The sequence below is a fragment of the Artemia franciscana genome, chromosome 17 (assembly GCF_032884065.1).
Source record: "Artemia franciscana chromosome 17, ASM3288406v1, whole genome shotgun sequence".
Classification (NCBI taxonomy): Eukaryota; Metazoa; Arthropoda; class Branchiopoda; order Anostraca; family Artemiidae; genus Artemia; species Artemia franciscana.
The window spans coordinates 16,677,292-16,696,960 of NC_088879.1; the positions used below are offsets into that span (position 1 = coordinate 16,677,292).

Genomic DNA, 19,669 nt, shown 5'->3' on the forward strand with positions numbered 1-19,669 from the left:
TGTTCTTTCAGAGCCAGTTCTTCCCCCAGTTTTTCAAAGGTGCTGTTGCAGCTCTTGAGTTTTTCAACTCTTTACTTAGGCAGTGCCATAACATTGCCTTGTGATATTAATTCATAGAATATGTAACTTTCAATTACGAGAATTGGATATTCGCTATAGGCCGTGGTAAGCAGTAAAAGGGCTCAGGGCACGCATTGCAGTCTACCTTAGGTCATCAGCCCGTTAGCATGAAGGATTTAGTAAGTTGTGTGACCATTGGTAAATTTTTGCAATGGACTGAGCAGCAAAAATTTTGCTTTAAAACTTTCTATATTAAAAATGTATTTAATAAGAATAGCTCTGACAAAAGTGCAAGGGGGAGGATAGGGGATGGAGACATTTGGGTTCCCCCCTGAAATGTACTGATACATTGATTCTCGTATAATTTTTTATTTTGTTGTTTTGGTGAACCCCCCTCTTCCTCCCCAAACGTCCGAAACAGATGGTAATTGTTCTCTAAACACCTTTTTCTATTGCTGCTTTAAATAGTATTATGAGATGTAGCCAGAAATCTATAAACACAAAACCTGTGAGATTGGATTTTATATTAATATAGTTTGAAGTGCTGAAAGTTTCCAAATAAATTGATCAGGAGTTTGCTTTTATTTTTCTCATCTGACAATGCCCAGGGGGAGGGTTCCAGTGGCCTATATCACGCCGTTGCACTTTCACTCGTTCTCACCTATTGACCTCCGTAATGCTATATTTTTGGAGATTCTCCTGTTTTCGATTAGTAACCGTTTATTCTTTTCCCGAATGAGATAATTTGCTACTTTAGAGATTATGATATTCTCATGACTTATGATATTCTCGGAAGCTTAGCATGTCGGTATCTTTATCCTCCTACATTGCTTTGTTAGGTTATTAGTTTATTGGGACTACTTGATAGCAAGTAATCTAGACAATGCATTTTAATTAATGTTGTATTCTTGTTAGCACAAATTTTTTCAGAAATTTTAAGTAGAAATAAATTACATATAATTTGATAATTAGTTAATTAATTAGTTTATTAGTTGATAGTGTAGTTAATTAATGATTTATATAATTAATGATTTATATGTTTCAGAGTTCTTATAATATCCTGAAATCTAAATTAAAACTTAGACGACATTAATATACTAACTACTACGTTGTTGCGTACATATTGTTCTATTTTGTTAGAACCTACTAGTTCGAACATAAACCAGAGAATAGCCAGGTTACATTGGAAGCGTAAGAAAATAGACAGTTTTTTAGAAATACCTATATTTCTGGGAGGGGAAGGTGAGTGGAAGCAGATGCTAGATAGCTCCTCCCACTGTGTAAATACCTTGCCTTGTTCTTCTAATTTTCACTTTTGTTTTCTCTTGAAAAACCTGAGTAGTCAAAATTTTAGCTATCCTTTGCTATCAGGAAAGACAGTTTGCTTTCAGTATCTGTTACAAAGGATAAAAGATTTTCAGCCGTAACAGGTTGCTCTTTATCCCGGACGCTTTTTTTTTTTTTTTTTTTTTTAATTTGAATAGGTTATCTTCAAATAGTTTTGATAGAAACTTCATATTTGAAAAGGCGAGTTGTGCTTCTTTAAAGCGCAAGTTAGACTTAATCGTAAAGACAAAATAAGATTAAGTTCTGTTATCGAAATGGCTTTAACAAGCAGCCAACGGAGAACTCGTATTTCTTGTCAAGTAAATGAATAAAAAGGAAAAGATGTTATTATATTACAAGTAAAAAGTTAAAAGAAATTTAACCGCTTAGAAGGTCAAGGGAACTCAAAACGTATGTAAATCAAAATCATGACGAAAGAACTAGGGGGTTAAAGGGGTAATAACTGCCTTCATTGTTAGGATTTTTTCTATTCCCTTTTAATTCAAACTCACTTAAATTTTAAAAACTTTATTTGGTTGTTTAAAACGTCAAGTTAGATGTATTTTTTTCTTGATGTTCGGCCTCATGTCTCTTTGTCAAGGCCGAAGTGTCTCTTTGTCAAGGCCGATCCTCATGTCTCTTTGTCAAGGCCGAACTTGATGTTCGGCCTCATGTCTCTAAGCGTCAAGTTAGATGTATTTTTTGCTTGATGTTTGGCCTCATGTCTCTTTGAAAAAAGAGATAAACCCAAAAATAAAAGGTAAGATATTCTAAGACAGTGATTCAACGAAATAATATATTACTTAGTTGCTAAAAAAAAACTGATGGAAATGAAATACCACAGCTGTAGCTTACGCAGCTTAAACGTAGGTAAAACTGTTAACTTGTGTTAAAGAGAGAGAGAGAAAAAAAACTTTTTTCTCCTATAGGGCGTGAATTGTTTACAGAAAAGTCTCCCACTTCATGGGCATGTTCCGAAAAAAGAAATGAGTAGACGATTATGACCGAAAGCTTGCAAAAATTGAACAGATTGAAAAACCTTTCAGTGGTACCTTTATTGCGGAATTCGGTAATTCTTTTTGGTTTTAAATTTGGTGATTCCAACGCGGATTGAAAAAGTAAATCTGAAAAGTTTCTGAACTAAATTTTGCAGAAGATTAGTACATACAGGACGGTCCATGGATGGTAACCTATAGTATAGTAAATAGCAGTAGTGAACAGTGGGCAGGACGACCGTGATATGAGGAATCATTTTTGTTTGATTCTTTTTTTTTCTTGCCTTATTGTTCTGTTTTACTCATTTGAGAGAGTAAGCCTCGAAGCCTGTCAAGTCAAAATAAGAGCAAGAATTTACATAATAAGTGATAATAGTTGACACATACGCCTTCTTTGACTTCATTTCTCGTCGGATCTCACGTCGGTTGGACACCTCAGTAAAGCGTTTCAGGGACAAAATGTGTCTTGCCCTTGAAAATAGGAGTCATCCTAAGATGCAGAAGCCTCCTCCCTGACGAATCCATTTTTACACTATTCACATCATGTATCAGACCGGTCATGGAATATGCATGTCCTCTATGCTGATTCTCCAATTAGCCCCATCGCTCGGCTTCAATTTGTCCAAAATTGAGCAGTTCGCGCAGCAATATCAAGCATTTCTGATGTCAAACCCGTGCAGTGGATTTAAGATCGTTTTACATGGATCCAATGTTGGTGTTATAAAAATATTTGCATTTTCCTCTATCGGAGGAGATATCAAAACTCGTTCAGATAGAATAAAGGCTTTGCGATCAACTGGCCAAACTACAGCTCGACAGGACTACCTTGTGAAGGATACACCCCGCCAAGAATGCTTGATGACGAGTTTTGCCCGAGGATCCATCGCTGCATGGAATGGCCTTCCAGTTGAGGAAATCATGGAAAATCCTTCTCTTTGGGTGTTCAATAGAAGGTACAATAAATACTGCAAAAGTGAATAGTGAGGTAATTACCAGAACTCGCGGAGTAATGTATTATCACTTGTGATGGAACTGAGAAGCCTGTATAAAAAAGAGGAGTAAAGACACTTCTACTATCAACTACTCCCTACAGCACCAAACCACCTGAGGCTAATGCAGCTTGATATTCTTCGCATGCATCCCAATATATTCCAAGCTTCCCACTTGATTTCATCCTATGTAGTTCCAGTATCCCAACCCATTCGATGACGACTTGCCTTTCATTTGGCCCCAGACTAATTGCCAAAAAGTATAATCTTTGGAAGTCTGTGATTCTTTGTTCGCAAAATGTGTCTGATTCTGTCATAAAATATATCAATCATAAAGTTCCTCTCAAGTTCTCATCCTAGAGTCTGTCAAGATTACAACTACAGAAGGTAGTTGTCTTCCTAAATTTCAGCCTTAAATTAATCCTGGCTGAATCCTGCCTCTTAGTTCCTTGTATCGATCCTTCCGGTTTAGATATACATAAATACAATCAGTAAGGTTGGAAATTTTAATATCATATGAGTATTATGAAGGTCCAGAGACGGAAGAGCAAGTGCCAAACGTGACCATATCCTTATATCCAAACGTTGGAAATCCACCATCTCAAATTGGCAAATATACAGAGGGCAGGTACTGGGTCCAAAAACCCGTATGATCACAAAGCTCTCAATGAGCTCTTGCGTGTCTGCGAGACGGGAAACAGAGCCGCTCTGGCGTATAAATATATCCAAGCTCAAGGACCCAGGTGTAAAGGAAGATTTAAGAATCCAACTGTCCAACCGCTTCCCCGCGCACGAGGTGGTGGAGTCAACGTGCATCGAAGACTAGTGGTAAAACTTTCGCGGTGTAATTAAATCATCCACCGAAGCCACTCCAGGCCACCAAAAGTGGCAACTTAAGAGATTGATATGAGACAAAACAATGAACGTGGCAGAGAAAAATAAGCAATGGGTTGCCCAAAATCCAAGGAATCTAAGAAGCTCCAAAGCGAATGCCACCGATCAGCACCGAAGGGTAAACAGCTCTCTGGGACAATTTTGCTATCGAAATGAAATATGTTGCTTTGAGATCTGATACACGAAAGCTATACCAGCTTCTTAAGGAAGCAGAAGGAACTGAGAGAAAACTTAACACAACATCAGTACAGGAAAACGGCAGAATCATTACTGTTGAAGACCACGTGATAAACCGCTGAGAGGAACACTTTGAGAATTTATCACACCCACCATTGCTATCCCAAGGGCAGCATATCCCTAGACCAACACCCCTAGAGCTGACCGCCTACTATTCTAAATATTGACCCACTGGACCTCAACGAAATCCAATGAGCTGTAAAGAAGTTAAAAAGACATAAAGCACGGGAACTCGACGCGACATCTGCAGAGCTCTATATTTAAGGAGGCTCTGTACTTGTATGGAAGCTCAACAGCATAAGCGTTAAAATCTGGAAAGAAGAACGATTCTGCCAAGAGTGGCGTGACCCCATAATTCTGCCTATCTTCAAGAAGGAAGATGCCACTCAATGCAAAAATTGTAGAAGAATTTAATTTATATGCATTGCAGCAAAAGAATTTTCTATGGTCCTCCTCAGGATCCGTGGTTGACCGTAACGGAAGCAGCTCGAACGAAGTCGACACTTGAATGGCATACGCGGCAAAAGTGTTTGCCCAGCTCAAATCTTGCCTGTGGTGGAAGCGTCAAATCCAGCTGCAAAAAAAAGATTCGTATCTACAATACACTCGTCAGATCGATTCTCCTACATGGATGCGAGTCTTAGAAGCTGAAAGCATCGGAGGTACATGATCCGAAAGTCTTTGACCATTCTTGCCTTCGGAGGTTCCTCGGTATCAGACTAACCAACAGAGTGAGCAATGCAGATCTTTATCGATCATGCCAACAGCGCCTTGACATCGGGTCAGTTTCAAGAAATGCCGCCGACCACTTGATGCGTAGACCAAAAAAGCCCTTCACTGCTAGCCTCACTCCCGCTGGGTGAAACGCCAAGGGGAACAATCCAAAACGTGCCTCAAAGCTGACCTCGAAACCAAAGGAAGATTTCACCACTTTGGCCGACGGTGGGACAAGAACTGGCTCAAAATCACGCAGAAATAGGCTCTAGCCTGCAAAAGATGGAACCCAATCGTTTACGAACTATTGGATGCCAGGGAAGGTTTGCAGCCGTTGTCCTGGCCCAAGTACAAGTAAGTAAGCAAGAGTATTATGCTAAATATGGCCCATTTTGTGACCTAATACCGTACTGGTTATAACTAAATTATTTTACCTACAAAATCGTACGTAAGGCATGTGACGGCATGGAATGATGTCGGATGCTCACTACAATATAGCAATGCTAGCGGTATATCTTACTTAGTTTAAGATTTGGCACCGAAATTCGTGACATAAAAAAAAATCCAATTCTTATTAGCTTTGATTTTGGATCTGATTTTGAAAAAAAGGATAATAAGTTTATTATCCTTTTTTGTCTATTTTTAAGACAAATTTTTTCGAGTGATGGCATGTGTAATATCTTTTGAAGACTTTCAAAACAAAGTTGTACCTGTCTGTTTTTTTCTGGTTCATTTTGGGCTACTGTGTATTAAAAGAACAAGAACATTGAGGGTTAGTAAAACCATTCCAGGAATTCATAGTTAAGCATATCTACTGTAAGCACTATTATAGGATTTTACATCTGAGGAAAATTGATATCCGGAAAACAATTTGAAACTAAAAAATTGTTTGTTTGAAGCATAATTGAACAATTGTGCAAAAAGATTATAGCTCCTTGTTTAAGAAACCTATCTCAATGATTTGTGTTTCCCCTGCTGCCATTTCACAAACGTTTCTCTTACAGGGCCTCGAAAGTTGCATTGTATTCTGTAACGTTTGTTTCTTTCCAAGATTGCAAAGCTTTATTCTAAATCAAGAATGGAATGATCCCAAGTCGAAGCTTCAACAGTGTTGTCTAACTCTAAGGACAATTGGGGCTGGAGAGCCAGATATTCCTCAATACAAGTAAGTAGTTTGGGTGATTGCCGTTGATCCTAAGAAGGGATAAAAGAGAATTAATCTATTTTAACATTATAAGCAATGGCGGAGAAAATATTATCGCTTTGCTTTACTAGAACTATGTCGACAACTAAACAAATTTAAGCCCTTTTTCATTTGAATGATTTTCAGTATTCACCATTTTAACATATAGTTACAAATAATATTTACCAATATGTTTCTGGAATTTATGGATATTGTTAGGTATATTTTTTGTGCCTATTTTCCTAATAATTTCATCTTATTAAACCAGTTTGACACGGAATATGCAGCTTTAAGTTTAACGAGTCCAGTTTTATTATTTTAATTGTAGAGGTACCTAAAAGTGGCTGATAATTTGTATTTTTCAGTGCATGCATGAGCGAAATCCTAATTCTTTGTTATTAAATGGCTTAGCTGTTTCAACGGTGACTGAGGGTATTCGTAAATATGAAAATTAGATCGGAATGAAAATATTGAGAATGGGTAAAACTTAATAAGACAGTCAACATAGAAAAAGTGCTTTTCAACAATTAGTTAAAAGTCTGAATATTTTGGCTTCCCTCCGGAAATTTTAGTCAACGAGAAAAAAAGGGGAAAAATATTAGAAAAACACCTACTGAAGGAAATTAAGGCACACAGAAAAAGGTGAAAAAAAAATGTTTAAAAAAAAGATTCTATCTGACAAACGATAGTTTTTGCTTTTAAACAAATACTTTAAATACTTTTTGAATGCAAAAAGCTGGGTGATTGTTTATACTATTGTGTATGTCCGAGTTTTCTTTTATATTATTTAAATAAATCGGTAATTTTGTCTCTCACCCATCCTAATCTTCGTATCTAATGTCCTTTGCCCTTTTCAAGTATCGTGTTCGTCTCCCAGCATTTTATTCATAGTATCACAGTTTACTACCACAAATAGACTGATTTATCCTCTGTAAGTAGAACTTGATTATGTTTCACCTTTCTTAAGCAAAGGCTCTACCAGTCTTATCTTAAAATCCTCCAGAATTACTTCCTCATCAAGAAATTATTTTTAGCCTGTATTAGGTTAGATGTAAAGTCATTTTTAACCAATTTATTTTTGTTTTTGCCGTATTTACCCTTTTAATAATGCTGTCAGTTTCCTAGCGCAAGAAGGGCCTTGGATACGTTCATGGATACGTATATATATATATATATATATATATATATATATATATATATATATATATATATATATATATATATATATATATATATATATATATATATATATATATATATATATATATATATATATATATATATATATATATATATATATATATATATATATATATATATATATATATATATATATATATATATATATATATATATATATATATATATAGACTTGTATACTTAGACTTAAATAGTCTTAATTACTAAGGTTCATTATTGTTAACTCGTTAATTAATAACTTATATAGTTATTACGAGTTATATTGACTTATATATAATATAGACTATTTTTATATGTTGACCTTGCAAAGTCCTGACAGAAAGTGCCAATTTCGAATAAATATGTGCTTCTTCTTTCCTGTTTGTGACTTTGAAAGCTTATGTCCCCTGTGAGAGGTTTTGTATGCTATTTTCCAGCTCTCTTACGGTTTTACTATTGTAGGTAGCAATATAAAAAAAAAAAAAAAAAAAAAAAAAAAAAAAAAAAAAAAAAAAAAAAAAAAAAAAAAAAAAAAAAAAAAAACAGATTCAGTTCTACGTATCGAATTCAATTTTAAAAATGTGTTTTATAGAGTTCTTTTTTAGATTAAATAAAAGTTGAAAATTGTTTTAAAATCATAGAGAAAAGGACAATTCAAGTATTTTTCAAGTAAGTTTAGAATGTTCTGTAAGAAAAAGTAAGGACAATACCATAATTATGAATCGTTGACTGGACATTGAGACTAATGAATCGGGTTATCACGAGTCCTGTCCTTTTGGTACAAGCATGCTTGTTGAAGCTGTTCTTCAACAGCTTTGTTCTTTGTTCTGAGGGAACATACACAAGCTGTAATGGCTCGCCCCCCAAATATGCCGCCATGTATACGTCAAGTGCAACAAAGCTATTTGAGAGCTGCAAAATAAATGCCTTTTGTTGCGCCCTGAACTTGCAAAATCTTTATAAGCTTATTCATTTTACTAACACTATCATCAAGGATACTTAAATCATCAGCGTAATCTGTAGAGCATAATCTATCTATAATTATAATCTATGTCGAGGAAAGTTTTACTTCCTCATTTGATTCTGTTTTCTTCCATTGTCTTTCCTGTACTCCTTAAGGGAAAGTTCATCAAAATGATCCTTATAAATGGGGATAGAACGCAACCCTGCTTAACTCCCTATTTAATACGAAACGAGCTACTAACTTCGTTCCCGCCTACCAGCTCAATCCCAATTTCTACGGCTATAATGAGAAAAAAGTTGAGATGACTAGGGCTAGACTTGAAATCCCTAATCTGCAAGGACAGGATTTCGATTCCTGGAGTTGCTGTTTATTTAGTTTGGAACGGGGTCAGTGTCGTGACTCTCGCTCAGCTAGAAATCTGGGGTAAACAGGAAGAGTGAGTGAAAGCACAGGATGGCTGGTCCAAACTCCCCACTGTGCTTCTGTGCTGAAAGACTATGAAATAACACTGACGGTAGGAACAGTAAAAGTCTAGAGCTGTTTTTTTTTTATTATTCTTTGTACGCTGTTGACCATGCCTTAAGAAATTTATATTTTCAGCCAATTATATATTAATCTTAAATATCTGGCTAAACGTGAATTGACGATTTTATCATGCATGATGATGTGATTATGAAGGTCGAACTGTAGGCATCTTACTGAAGGCCATTGTCGGGATAAAGTGAGCCCTCTATTTTTCTAGGGTCATCCAAACCAAAGGACCAACAAACACCCGTATATACACTGTGGCTGTGTATTTCCGAGGTCGTCGATTGTCTAAGGCATCTGGGTTGAGTATACAAAGTGCAGAGATGCAGGCAGCTACTCTGGCACTTGAAAATTGTGAGGAATTACTACCACAGTTGCAGTATCAAAAACAAGTGATGAGTAAGAGTCTCAAAGTTCAGAAAATAAACAAGGATGAAGTGCTCTTGGATTATGACACTGAGCGTAAGTTTTTATGGCACTTGGTATTAACCAAGTGATATATAGCGATCGTAAATTCTGTCGGTCTGTTTGTCTCTCCCGGTTTTGCTACTTCAGGCACTTCCAGGCAAGCTAGGACGATGAAACTCGGCAGGCGTATCAGAGAAAGGACCAGATTAAATTAGAAATAGTTGTTTTTCCCGATTTGACCATCTGGGGGGGGGAGTAAGGGGTCGCTTAATTCGGAAAAAATAGAAAAAATGAACTATTTTCAACTTACAAACGGGTGATGGGATCTCAATGAAATTTGATGTTTGGAAGGATATCGTGTCTCAGAGGTTTTATTTTAAATCTCGACCGGATCTGGTGACATTGGGGGGAGTTGGAGATGGGAACCTAAAATCTTGGAAAACGCTTAGAGTGGAGGAATCGGGATGAAACTTGTTGGGAAAAATAAATACAAGTCCTAGATGCGTGATTGACATAACAGGAACGTATCCGCTCTCTTTGAGGGAGTTGGGGGGGGGGTTAATTCTGAACAAATTCGAAAAATGAGGTATTTTTAAACTTACGAAGGAGTGATCGGATCTTAATGAAATTTGAAGTTTGGAAGGATATTGTGTCTCAGAGCTCTTATTTTGAATCCTGACTGGATCCGGTGACATTGAGGGGGAACCTAAAATCTTTGAAAACGCTTAGAGTGGAGGGATCGGGATGAAACTTGATAGGGAAAATAAGCACAAGTCCTAGATACATGGTTGACATAACTGGGATGGATCCGCTTTCTTTGGGGGAGTGGGGAGGAGAGGGTTAACTCTAAAAAAATAGAAAAAAGGAGATATTTTTAACTTGCGAAAGAGTGACCGTATCTTACTGAAGTTTCATAATGAGAAGGGCCTCGAAACTACGATCTCTTATTTTTATCCCGACCGGATCCAGTGTCATTAGAGGGGCGGGGCGAAAATCTTAGAAAACGCTTAAAGCGGAGAGATCAGGATGAAACTTTGTGGAAAGAATAAGCACAAGTCCAAGATAAGTGACTGACATAACCGGACCGGATCCACTGTCTTTGGTGGAGTTGCGGGGGGGGGGGTAATTCGGAAAATTTTAAATCCCGACCAGATCCGGTGACATTGAAGGGAGTTGGAGGGGGAAGTCGGAATTCTTGGAAAAGGTGAAAATCGAGGTATCTTACGAATGGGTGATCGGATCTCAATGAAACTTGATAAATAGAAGAGTTTTATGTCGCAGATGCTCCATTTTCAATTCGAATTGGATCTGGGGACATAGAGGGTTGGAGAGGGGAAACAGAAATCTTGGACTTTATGGGAAGAACAAGCACAAGTTATAGACACGAGATTGACATAATTGGTACGGATCCGTTCTCTTTGGGGGAGCCGGGGGTTGTTAATTTGGAAAAATTAGAGAAATTGAGGTATTTTTACCTTAAGAACGGGTGACCGCATCTTAATGAAATTTGATGTTTAGAAGAAACTCATGTCTCAGAGCTCTTATTTCAAATCCCGACCAGATCTGTTGACAAATGAACATATGGCACAGGCCACGTCAATGCTTAAAATATTATGGGCTTCTTACAGAATGTTCTTGCTTAAATCACTGATTTTGGTCGGCATATCACATCACTATTCTTGTGTGGTCACGTGACGTATTAAAAAAGGATGGACTAAAATTTTAAAAACAGTAATACATATATTTATATATATATATATATATAAATGAGTAACTGTACATGCATTTATGTATGTCACGTGACATATTACCCTGGTACATTTGAAATTCAATGTACATGGTTTTAATCCATCATCGTCAGACTGAAAATCCGTTGAATATAAATTGAAATTGTTAAAACAAAATTACAATTTTCCTATTTTATAATTGAATTTGGATCATTTTCCAAGAAAAACCCTAAGTAATATCACAATTTTGACTCGGAGAGTGGATAGAACTGAGATTAAAGAATCCAATGATGTAAGTATCTTGTCCTTTTGGGACAACCTACTGTTGCACGCTTGTCGTAAAACAGTTTTTTTTTAGCGAAAACTGATGCTTCAAGGGTTTGATCTTAAGCAAACCATGCAGCTTTAAATTCAAACTGGCTAAGCCTTAGATGTGCGAAAGGTGTCTTTATGTTTTGGAATAGATTCTGTGGCACTGCCGTGGTTGTATTCAGTTAGATATCGCAAAAAATTGGTTCTAAATTCTCCCAGTCAGGATCTATAGAGGCTAACTACCCATATTGCTGGTAATAATCTAATCACCTAGTTACACGGCTACTAACAAATAATTGAAGGTGCCGCAGTTCTGGGCTTGAAAATAGAGGGAAAGAAGAGAAATCTATAACTGTTCTTTAACGTTTAAATATCTTTTTATGGTTAGCTATTCACCGTAATGAAAAAGACAAGTTCTATTTTGGCTTAGGATGATCAGACGTTATTGTACAATATAATAAATTAAAAAGAAATGTACACTAATCTATTTTTGAGTGTTAAGCAAAGCCGTATCCAGGGGGGCTAGGGGGTTTGACCCCCCCCCCGGAATGTTTGTCTGAATGGTAAAAATGTAACAAAATGGCTATGAACCAATTTTGTATTTGTTTTTTTTTTTTTTCTGTACCCCCCTCCACCCGGAAAAAAAAATCTTTGATGCGGTCCTGGTGTTAAGTGTTAAGTTAGTGGCAGCAGGGTTCATGATTTTGCAGTCATGCTCTGTTTTTTTTATACCTTTTCAGGTTAATTTTAATTATTGTTATTTTTTGTAGATTTGTTTGATTGCCCCTCATCCATATCATGATATGGCATTTGGAGGGAACTTGTTTATGTTAAGTTTTTTGGTTAATAGTTGATATTAAATAAATAAAATATCTACTTTTTTCTTGTGGTAGGTGTCCATTATAAAGGGGTTGTGGAAGATGAAGACTCTGACAACGATTTTTTCAATGACAAAACAGATGTTGACAATAGAAGTTATGGAAGAGTAAATAAAGACCGAAGAACAGCCCGTCTTGATAATAAAAAACCAGAATCAAAACGGGCTAGGATTCTTGATCATACAGATAAATTTGTTAAGAAATTTGTAGGAAAGAAGGACCAAAACCGATCTCCTTACCGCCGTCAGCTTCTTGACTCCACTCAAAGCAGAAGGGGGAAACGAAGAAGGCGCACTGATAGTTCTGATAGTAACGATGAAGCATTATCTCTTTTGCAAGGGGTCTCAAGGGTTGGTACGGACCACAAAGACGTCTCTATAAAAATTCCTCAGGTAAATATTGAGTCCGAAGTTTCCTTACGCAAAAGCAACAAATGTCTTGATTCTGGTGGTGTTATATTCATAGAGGAGAAACAATTTAACCGAAGAGGAGAAACTACAAGTAAAGATATTGTGAGTTGCACATCTGAATATAAAAGGAAGTCTTTATGGAGAACAGAGTCGCCATCTAAACTTGTTCAATACTCTGACTCTGATTGTGAACTGTCACCTGTGTCTGATAGTGAGCTTGATTCAGTGCAATTAGAAAGTAGTGATAGCAGAGGGGCAGAGAAAGATGAACCCAATCAAAGTTTACGTTCTTTGAAAAAAAATGCTCATCGTGATCTTGATAGAAATACTCTGAGAAATGACCATATTTACTCCGATCTTAGTGATGGTGAATTAAAAGAGGACTCAACTTCCGCTGAAAATACTTCAGACTTCAGGCCGTGTGTATATCTGAGTGATTTGTCAGAGGGAGAGATTCTTGATTAAGTGATTAGGTTTGCAACTTTTTTTTATTATTCTTCTCTGACTTTTATTTCCTGTCATAAATTGTGGTACAATATTTAATAAACTACTTATTATTACTGATATTTCATCGAAATTGCAAGCTTCTATTCTTAGTGATGAAGGACAAAAACGCAGATTCAGTGTACTGTCATGCCAGAGTCCATGTGTGCACAGGCGTATGTTAAACTAAAGTAGAACGCACCTTGTGCATCCAGTTTATCAAAAAGGAGTATCTGCAATATCTTAAGAACAACTGAGGTATTAATTTGAAACTTTCAGAGTATGTTGAGGGAGTGTTGAAAAAGCTTGGTTGGCAACCAGCCCCCTCTCATGCGCTTTTTATCCTGACTAATCATAAGGAAAGGGGGAATGTTTGATCCTGAGAGCGTCCGAAAATGCTAAGCGTATTGAGGTGAACCTTCGGAGAACGTGAGGGGTATATTGAGCTAAATCAATTTACATTTTGTACATCCAGATTATCAAAAATGCATATATGCAATACCTTAGGAACGGGTAAGTGTAATAACTTCTTTCAGTTTCACTGCTGCTGCAACCACTTCTGTGACTGCAACTGTAAGCACTTGCGAGTGCTTCTGCGACTACTTGCGATTGTGGCTAAGATTTTGTGCCACTTTTAGTAGCAACTACTTTTTAAAAAAATGCTGAGGGAGATTTTGAACAAAATGAAACTTTCAGGGTTTGTTCAGGGGGACGCTCTAAAGTAATCGGGGGTAAACTGACCCCTCCTCAATGCTGATCGAAGCTTTGGAAAAAAATCATTTTGTTCAAAATGGTCTAAAGGTCTAATAACTATGTCCCCAGGGATGCTACCCCCCCCTACAGCGCCCGGATCGAGGGGTGTAAATCAATGCGATTTGCCCATTATTTACATACAGGATTTATCATTTGGAAATGGGGAATTCGCATAGTTAAAATTGTGGGCAAATCACATGGTTAAAATTGTTAAGATGAAATTCCATTTTATGTTTATGGGGGTATTGAATTAAATCAAAAGATACTATGCATCCAGACGCAAGAATCTACAGCAGCTTAGGAGCGCCTGATGGCATTAACTTAAAACTTTAAGGGCCACTACTACTGCGACTTCATCTATTGTGACTACTTTCAGGAAATTTTTAGTGGGATCTAGAACAAGAATTTACACGCATGATTTATATTTAGGAAAAAGGGGGAATATTTGATCCGAGGTCTGTGAGAAAATGCTAAGGGTATTAATGTAAAACTTCAGGGAATCTTGAGGGAGATCTTAAACTAAATAAAAAAAAAACTATATACGTCAAGCTTTTCAAAAAGGTGTGTCTGCAACCTTTTAAGAGTGGTTAAGGGTATTTACTTGAAACATAAATGACCCTTATTACAGCTACTGTGACTACAATTGTGACTTCTTGTGACTGTGGCTATGGCTACTTGAAAGTGTTACTACCTGCAACTTCGACCTTGACTACTTGCTACTGGGATTGTGGCTGCGAGTGTTTGCGACGGTTACTTCGACTACTTTTGACAGCGATTTTTTGTGACTACGGCTGTGACCCCTTGTGTCTGGTACTGTGACCGCTGTTTCTGGTACTTGTGGGGTACTTGTACTCTGTACTTCTGGTACTGTGTCGGGTACTTCTGGTACACGGGTGAAAAACCCTTTAAAAGTGAAGTATGTGAAAAAACTTTTTTCTGAGTCAAGCAGTTTAATTAGACACCGAAAAGTACTTACGGGTGAGAAACCTTTTAAATGTGAAGTATGTGAAAATTTATTTCTCATCCATGCAACTTGATTCTGCGCCAAAGAGTACACGCTATGGAGAAACCATTTAAGTGTGATATATGCTAGGGAGAATATTCTTCTAAATCAAATCTTAATAATCATATAACAATCCATTCCTAGAAAAAGTCTAATAGTCCATAGTCTACAGTAATAACTTCCGCGGTCTTGCTGAACCTATTGTGAACCATTCCTTGTTTTTTTTTGCTACACATTTATATTTTTTTTTGTTAATTAATTTGTTGAATATTTTGTTCATTTTTTCAGAAATTTTCGTTTCATTTTGGTTTTAACTTGTTCTTTCCTTTGGCTGTAATTATTTTTGCCAACCAAAGGTCTAAATTGATTTGGATTGAAGGAAGTACTTTATGCAGACTATTGCTCAACACCTGGTTAGCCCGGTATGAAAGACCCTACTCATATGTAACATTACTAAATACGACAATGTTTGAGCCTGATATTAAATCTCCACAAAGCTTCTGATCCCTCAAAATAGTGAAAACAAATCTATTGCTCCTTTGAAAAAAATAGTCTGACTAGAAAAAATAAGGTACTAGCATTTGTCTGGAAATTTAGAATCAGAAATGGACTTAATTGAATCTAAAGTACCAGATGGTCACAATTATAAAGACTGTAATTATTGCTGTCATCTAGCAATAACTAGTGAAGACAAAAGGAACCCATTTTTTTCAGTTTCAGATTACTGATTGTTACCAAAATGAGTTAGTAATTAAAAAGTTTCGTAATTGGATTAATAATTTCAAAGTTATTTATCAGAGTAGAATGAAAAAAGGGGTGGACAGTAAAAAAAAAAAAAAAAAAAAAAAAAAAAAAAAAAAAAAGCCTAAGAAGTATTATCAGAGTTCTCAGATCTACCTTAATATTGTTTTCTTTCAAAATAGATTAGATCTGTACACACTGATCTGCAAAAACAAATGAATAAGTAAATAAGGCTATTCCTGATACCTTATTTCACCTAACTCAATTGCTTCCCATGATAGTAACCTTAGACCTTAGTTCCTCCTGTGCCACCAGAGGCACCGAGGGCATCCAGAAAGAGCCAACAATCATCCCTCATATGTGCTGCTGCCCAAACGTCTTTCTATTGGGGTCGGGCTATCGAATTGATAAACTTCAGGTCCCGCTGGTGTGTACGACGTAGTGTATTTTTTGCCTTTCCTCTTCTTCGGATTTCCTCTGGTTGCTACTCGATTACCGTTCTGAGGAGTTTGTCTTCTGCCATATGGATAACAAGTAGTGCCATCTTCGTCGGCGTATGACGTCTCTTACAGGGGCTGATGCGTGATAGAGCGAACTGTCTGGTTGGTTATGTGGTCCCTCCAGTTAATATTCAATATCCTGCGAAGACAGTTGTTCTCGAAAGCGAGAATCCTCTTTTCTTGCTGTTGTTTCAGTTTCCAGCATTCACAGATATAGAGGAGGGCAGAGAGGACGTTACTGTAGAACAGCCTCAATTTCAGCTTCAGAGAGTAGTTTTTATCGCCAAACTTGTTTTAGTCGATTGAAAGCTCCACTGGCTTGTCTAATCCTAGACTGTATCTCCTTTTTGCTATATCCAGTTTGTTCGACTGTACTTCCGAGGTGTCTGAATTCCACTACCTCCTCTATTGTACTTTATTGCACTTTTCTCCCCGCACTTTAAGCCAAGTAGTGAGTCGCTTTTTGCCATGTTTCTTTTCTTGTCTGAACTAATCTTTAGACCCAAAAGACTTGCTTTCTCTCGTATGACATCGAGAAGCTCCTCGAGTCTTTCCTTGTTTGCCTCAATCAGGGTGATGTTGTCGAAATCAAGATCTGCTAGTCGTTTATTATCGCATATTTGGATCCCAAACCCTCTGGATACGGCGGAGGATTATCTGTGAGAATAGTTTTCCTGGGATAGAAAGAAATATGATTCCCCTCCAGTTATCGCACTTTAGTGCATCTCTTTTCTTGAAAAGCTTTATGAGTTTGCTTTTTGTCCATTCTTTAGGGACTTTCTCTGATTTCCAGATGCATGCAAAGAATGCGATCCATACCGTCATGCTAGTACCTAAAGAGGTTTTGATCATTTCTGCTGATATCTTGTCGCTTCCTGGTGCTCTACAGTTGTTTATCTTGCGAGCGGCTTGAACTATTTCTTCGGTCAATGGCTCTTCTCTATTGATTTGAAAGTCAAGGAAAGGGGTTGTGAGGATGTTCGGAGGACTAGGTTTTTTGATGACTTTCTCAAAATGTACGGCCCAAACTTTAGAGGTTTCATCGGAAGCTGTGACCATCTTGACATTTTTATCTTTAACTGGCCTGTTTAGGTTACGTTGTTTCCCGATGATTTCATTTGTAATTTTGTAAACAGCTCTGGAATCGTCGCCTTTGGCTGCTTCTTCTGCCGTATTGTTTATCTCCCCTCGCGCTCTTCTTCACTAGCTTGTCTTGATGTCGGTATAAATAATTTCTCAAGACTTTATCGCAATCGTCTCCACCGTTTAGAAGACGTTTTTTTAATCTCTGACGCTTTTCAATGAGGATCCAAGTCTTATCGATTAACCATTCATCTTTGGGTCTTTTTTTTGCGTCCAAGTGTTTCTAATGCTGTCTCGTTATTGGCTTCTTTTAGGCTGTTCCAGAATGACTCCACAGTTCCTTCATTGTTGAAATCTAGGGCCAAGCTCTCAAACCTGTTTGTAAGCTAGATATTAAACTTGTGACGAACTGTTGTATTTGATAGTTTTTCTGAATCGTAGATGGGCTTTTCTTTTGGATTCTGACTTCTTTGTGGATTACAGCTTGAGGGACACTTTTGCGATCATCAAGGCATGGTCTGAGGTGACGTCGGCTCCTCTGTGGGCCCTAACATCCTGGAGACTCGACTACCACTTTTTGTTTATCAGGATATGGTCTATCTGATGATAAGTTCGACCATCCGGCGTGTTCCTTGAGTACTTGTGGATAGTTTTATGTTGAAAAAGAGTTCCACCGATGGTGAGGTCATTTGTTAGAGCAAAGTCAACTAACAGTGATCCATTCTCGTTGAATTTGCCGAGACCTTGACTGCCAAGAACTTTAGAACAGTAGGACTTGTCGCTCCCAATTTTGGCATTGAAGTCGCCAACAAAGAAAACTAGATCATGGCTGGGGATATCTTTGGTGATAGCTTGTAGGATGTTCTAGAAACTGTCTTTTATTCTATCGTCTGTGTCGTTATTTGTTGCATAACATGGGACTACTACTAGTTTGACTTTTCGACCTGTGAGCCGTGCCTGGATGATCCTCTCATTTATGGGTGTCCATTTACTTAGAGCTCTGGGCGCAGATTTGGACAGCATTATGGCAACACCTGCTTATCGCTTTTTTTTTCGATGCCACTGTGCAGGATTGTGAATACCTGTCAAACGGACTTCCGACAGAGCAAGGATATCTTTCCATCTCATTAACAACTTGTTCTGTTTTTGAAAGTTGGGTCATCGTCCTCACGTTCCAAAAGCCAAGTTTCATTAGACAATTTGCTTTCAAAAATTATGTCCGGGTGCGGTCTGAATTCGTCGTCATGGTGTCAAGGGGTGGTCCATAGTCATCAGCAGGTTGCATATTCGGTATTATGTTGGCTCTCAAAACTAGATGGTTCTATGGCAAGTCTTTTTTCCAGGGGTAGGCTGCTAGTCTGCTGCCAAACCCTCCTCCCTCTCCAGGCTAGGGACTGGCTGTATGATTACAGATGGAGTTGATAGCAAAGAGCCTCTGAAATAGAAATTGAATAAAAATTTTATAATATATAAAATTGCTTGGCCACTTCATTACCTTACCTTATATCGAAGCTTGGAGCGATATAAGGATTTTCCGTCCGATATAAGAGATATTAATGATTTTTTGTTATTATTTTTAACTTAGAGCTACATTTACCTCTATTAATTTTATTATGAGCAAGGGTAAGAAGCAGTGAGGGGTTTGAAATATACCTCTATATTACCCCATGGTGGGGTATTTGGTGGCTTTTTTTAGCTTTTTGTTTTTGCAAGGATCGTGTTGAAAACAACTTGCTCAATATTATTGCTTTGACCATTTGCCTCAATTTTGACTACAGTAAAGTGAAGGTGCTATAGACTGAACATCCACAACTTGAACTCTAGGAGTGGTATAGCCCTAATAAAATAAGTGTACTGTTAATTTTTATAACTATTATTACTCTACTCTTTCTTGAAGTTCTTTTGGGAGAGTTTAATTAAAATTTTTGTTTCATATTGACCTGAGTTTTTACACCAAAATTACCAATTTTAGTCCGAAATGCGGAGAGAATGAAGATTCAAAGTACTTTCTGTACAATTGTAAGGAATTGAAGTATTTATGTCCAAGCGTTTCTAGTGCTGTCTGGTTGTTGGCTTCTTTTAGGTTGTTTCAGAATGACTCCACAGTGCCTTCATAGTTTCTGTGCAATTGTAAGGAGTTGAAGTATTTGGGAGTAGAAATTTTTTGAATTCGGATAAAAGGGAGGGGTTGGATGGTGGGAATTTATAAAAGTAATTGTAAAGTAGATATAAAATATGTGGGGAGATAAGTCCGTGTAGCCATGCAGCAGAGAGAGATTTTTGCTAGGGGTGAGGGCGATGG

At 37.3% G+C, this 19,669-nt stretch overlaps 1 protein-coding gene and 1 long non-coding RNA gene across 3 annotated transcripts in view; both read left to right on the forward strand.

The window, feature by feature from the left end:
- LOC136037924 (ribonuclease 3-like) overlaps positions 1-13,370 on the forward strand; it is a 59,983-nt gene extending 46,613 nt beyond the window's left edge. For both annotated transcript variants that reach the window (XM_065720783.1, XM_065720784.1), the window contains exons 11-13: positions 6,220-6,380; positions 9,284-9,531; positions 12,410-13,370. In XM_065720783.1, coding sequence (XP_065576855.1) covers positions 6,220-6,380; positions 9,284-9,531; positions 12,410-13,269 — 1,269 coding nt within the window. In that variant the 3' untranslated portion in view covers positions 13,270-13,370. The remainder of the gene's footprint in view (positions 1-6,219; positions 6,381-9,283; positions 9,532-12,409) is intronic.
- Positions 1-19,669, forward strand: part of LOC136037609 (uncharacterized) — a 99,423-nt gene that overhangs the window by 54,265 nt on the left and 25,489 nt on the right. The gene's annotated exons all lie outside the window — the stretch shown is intronic.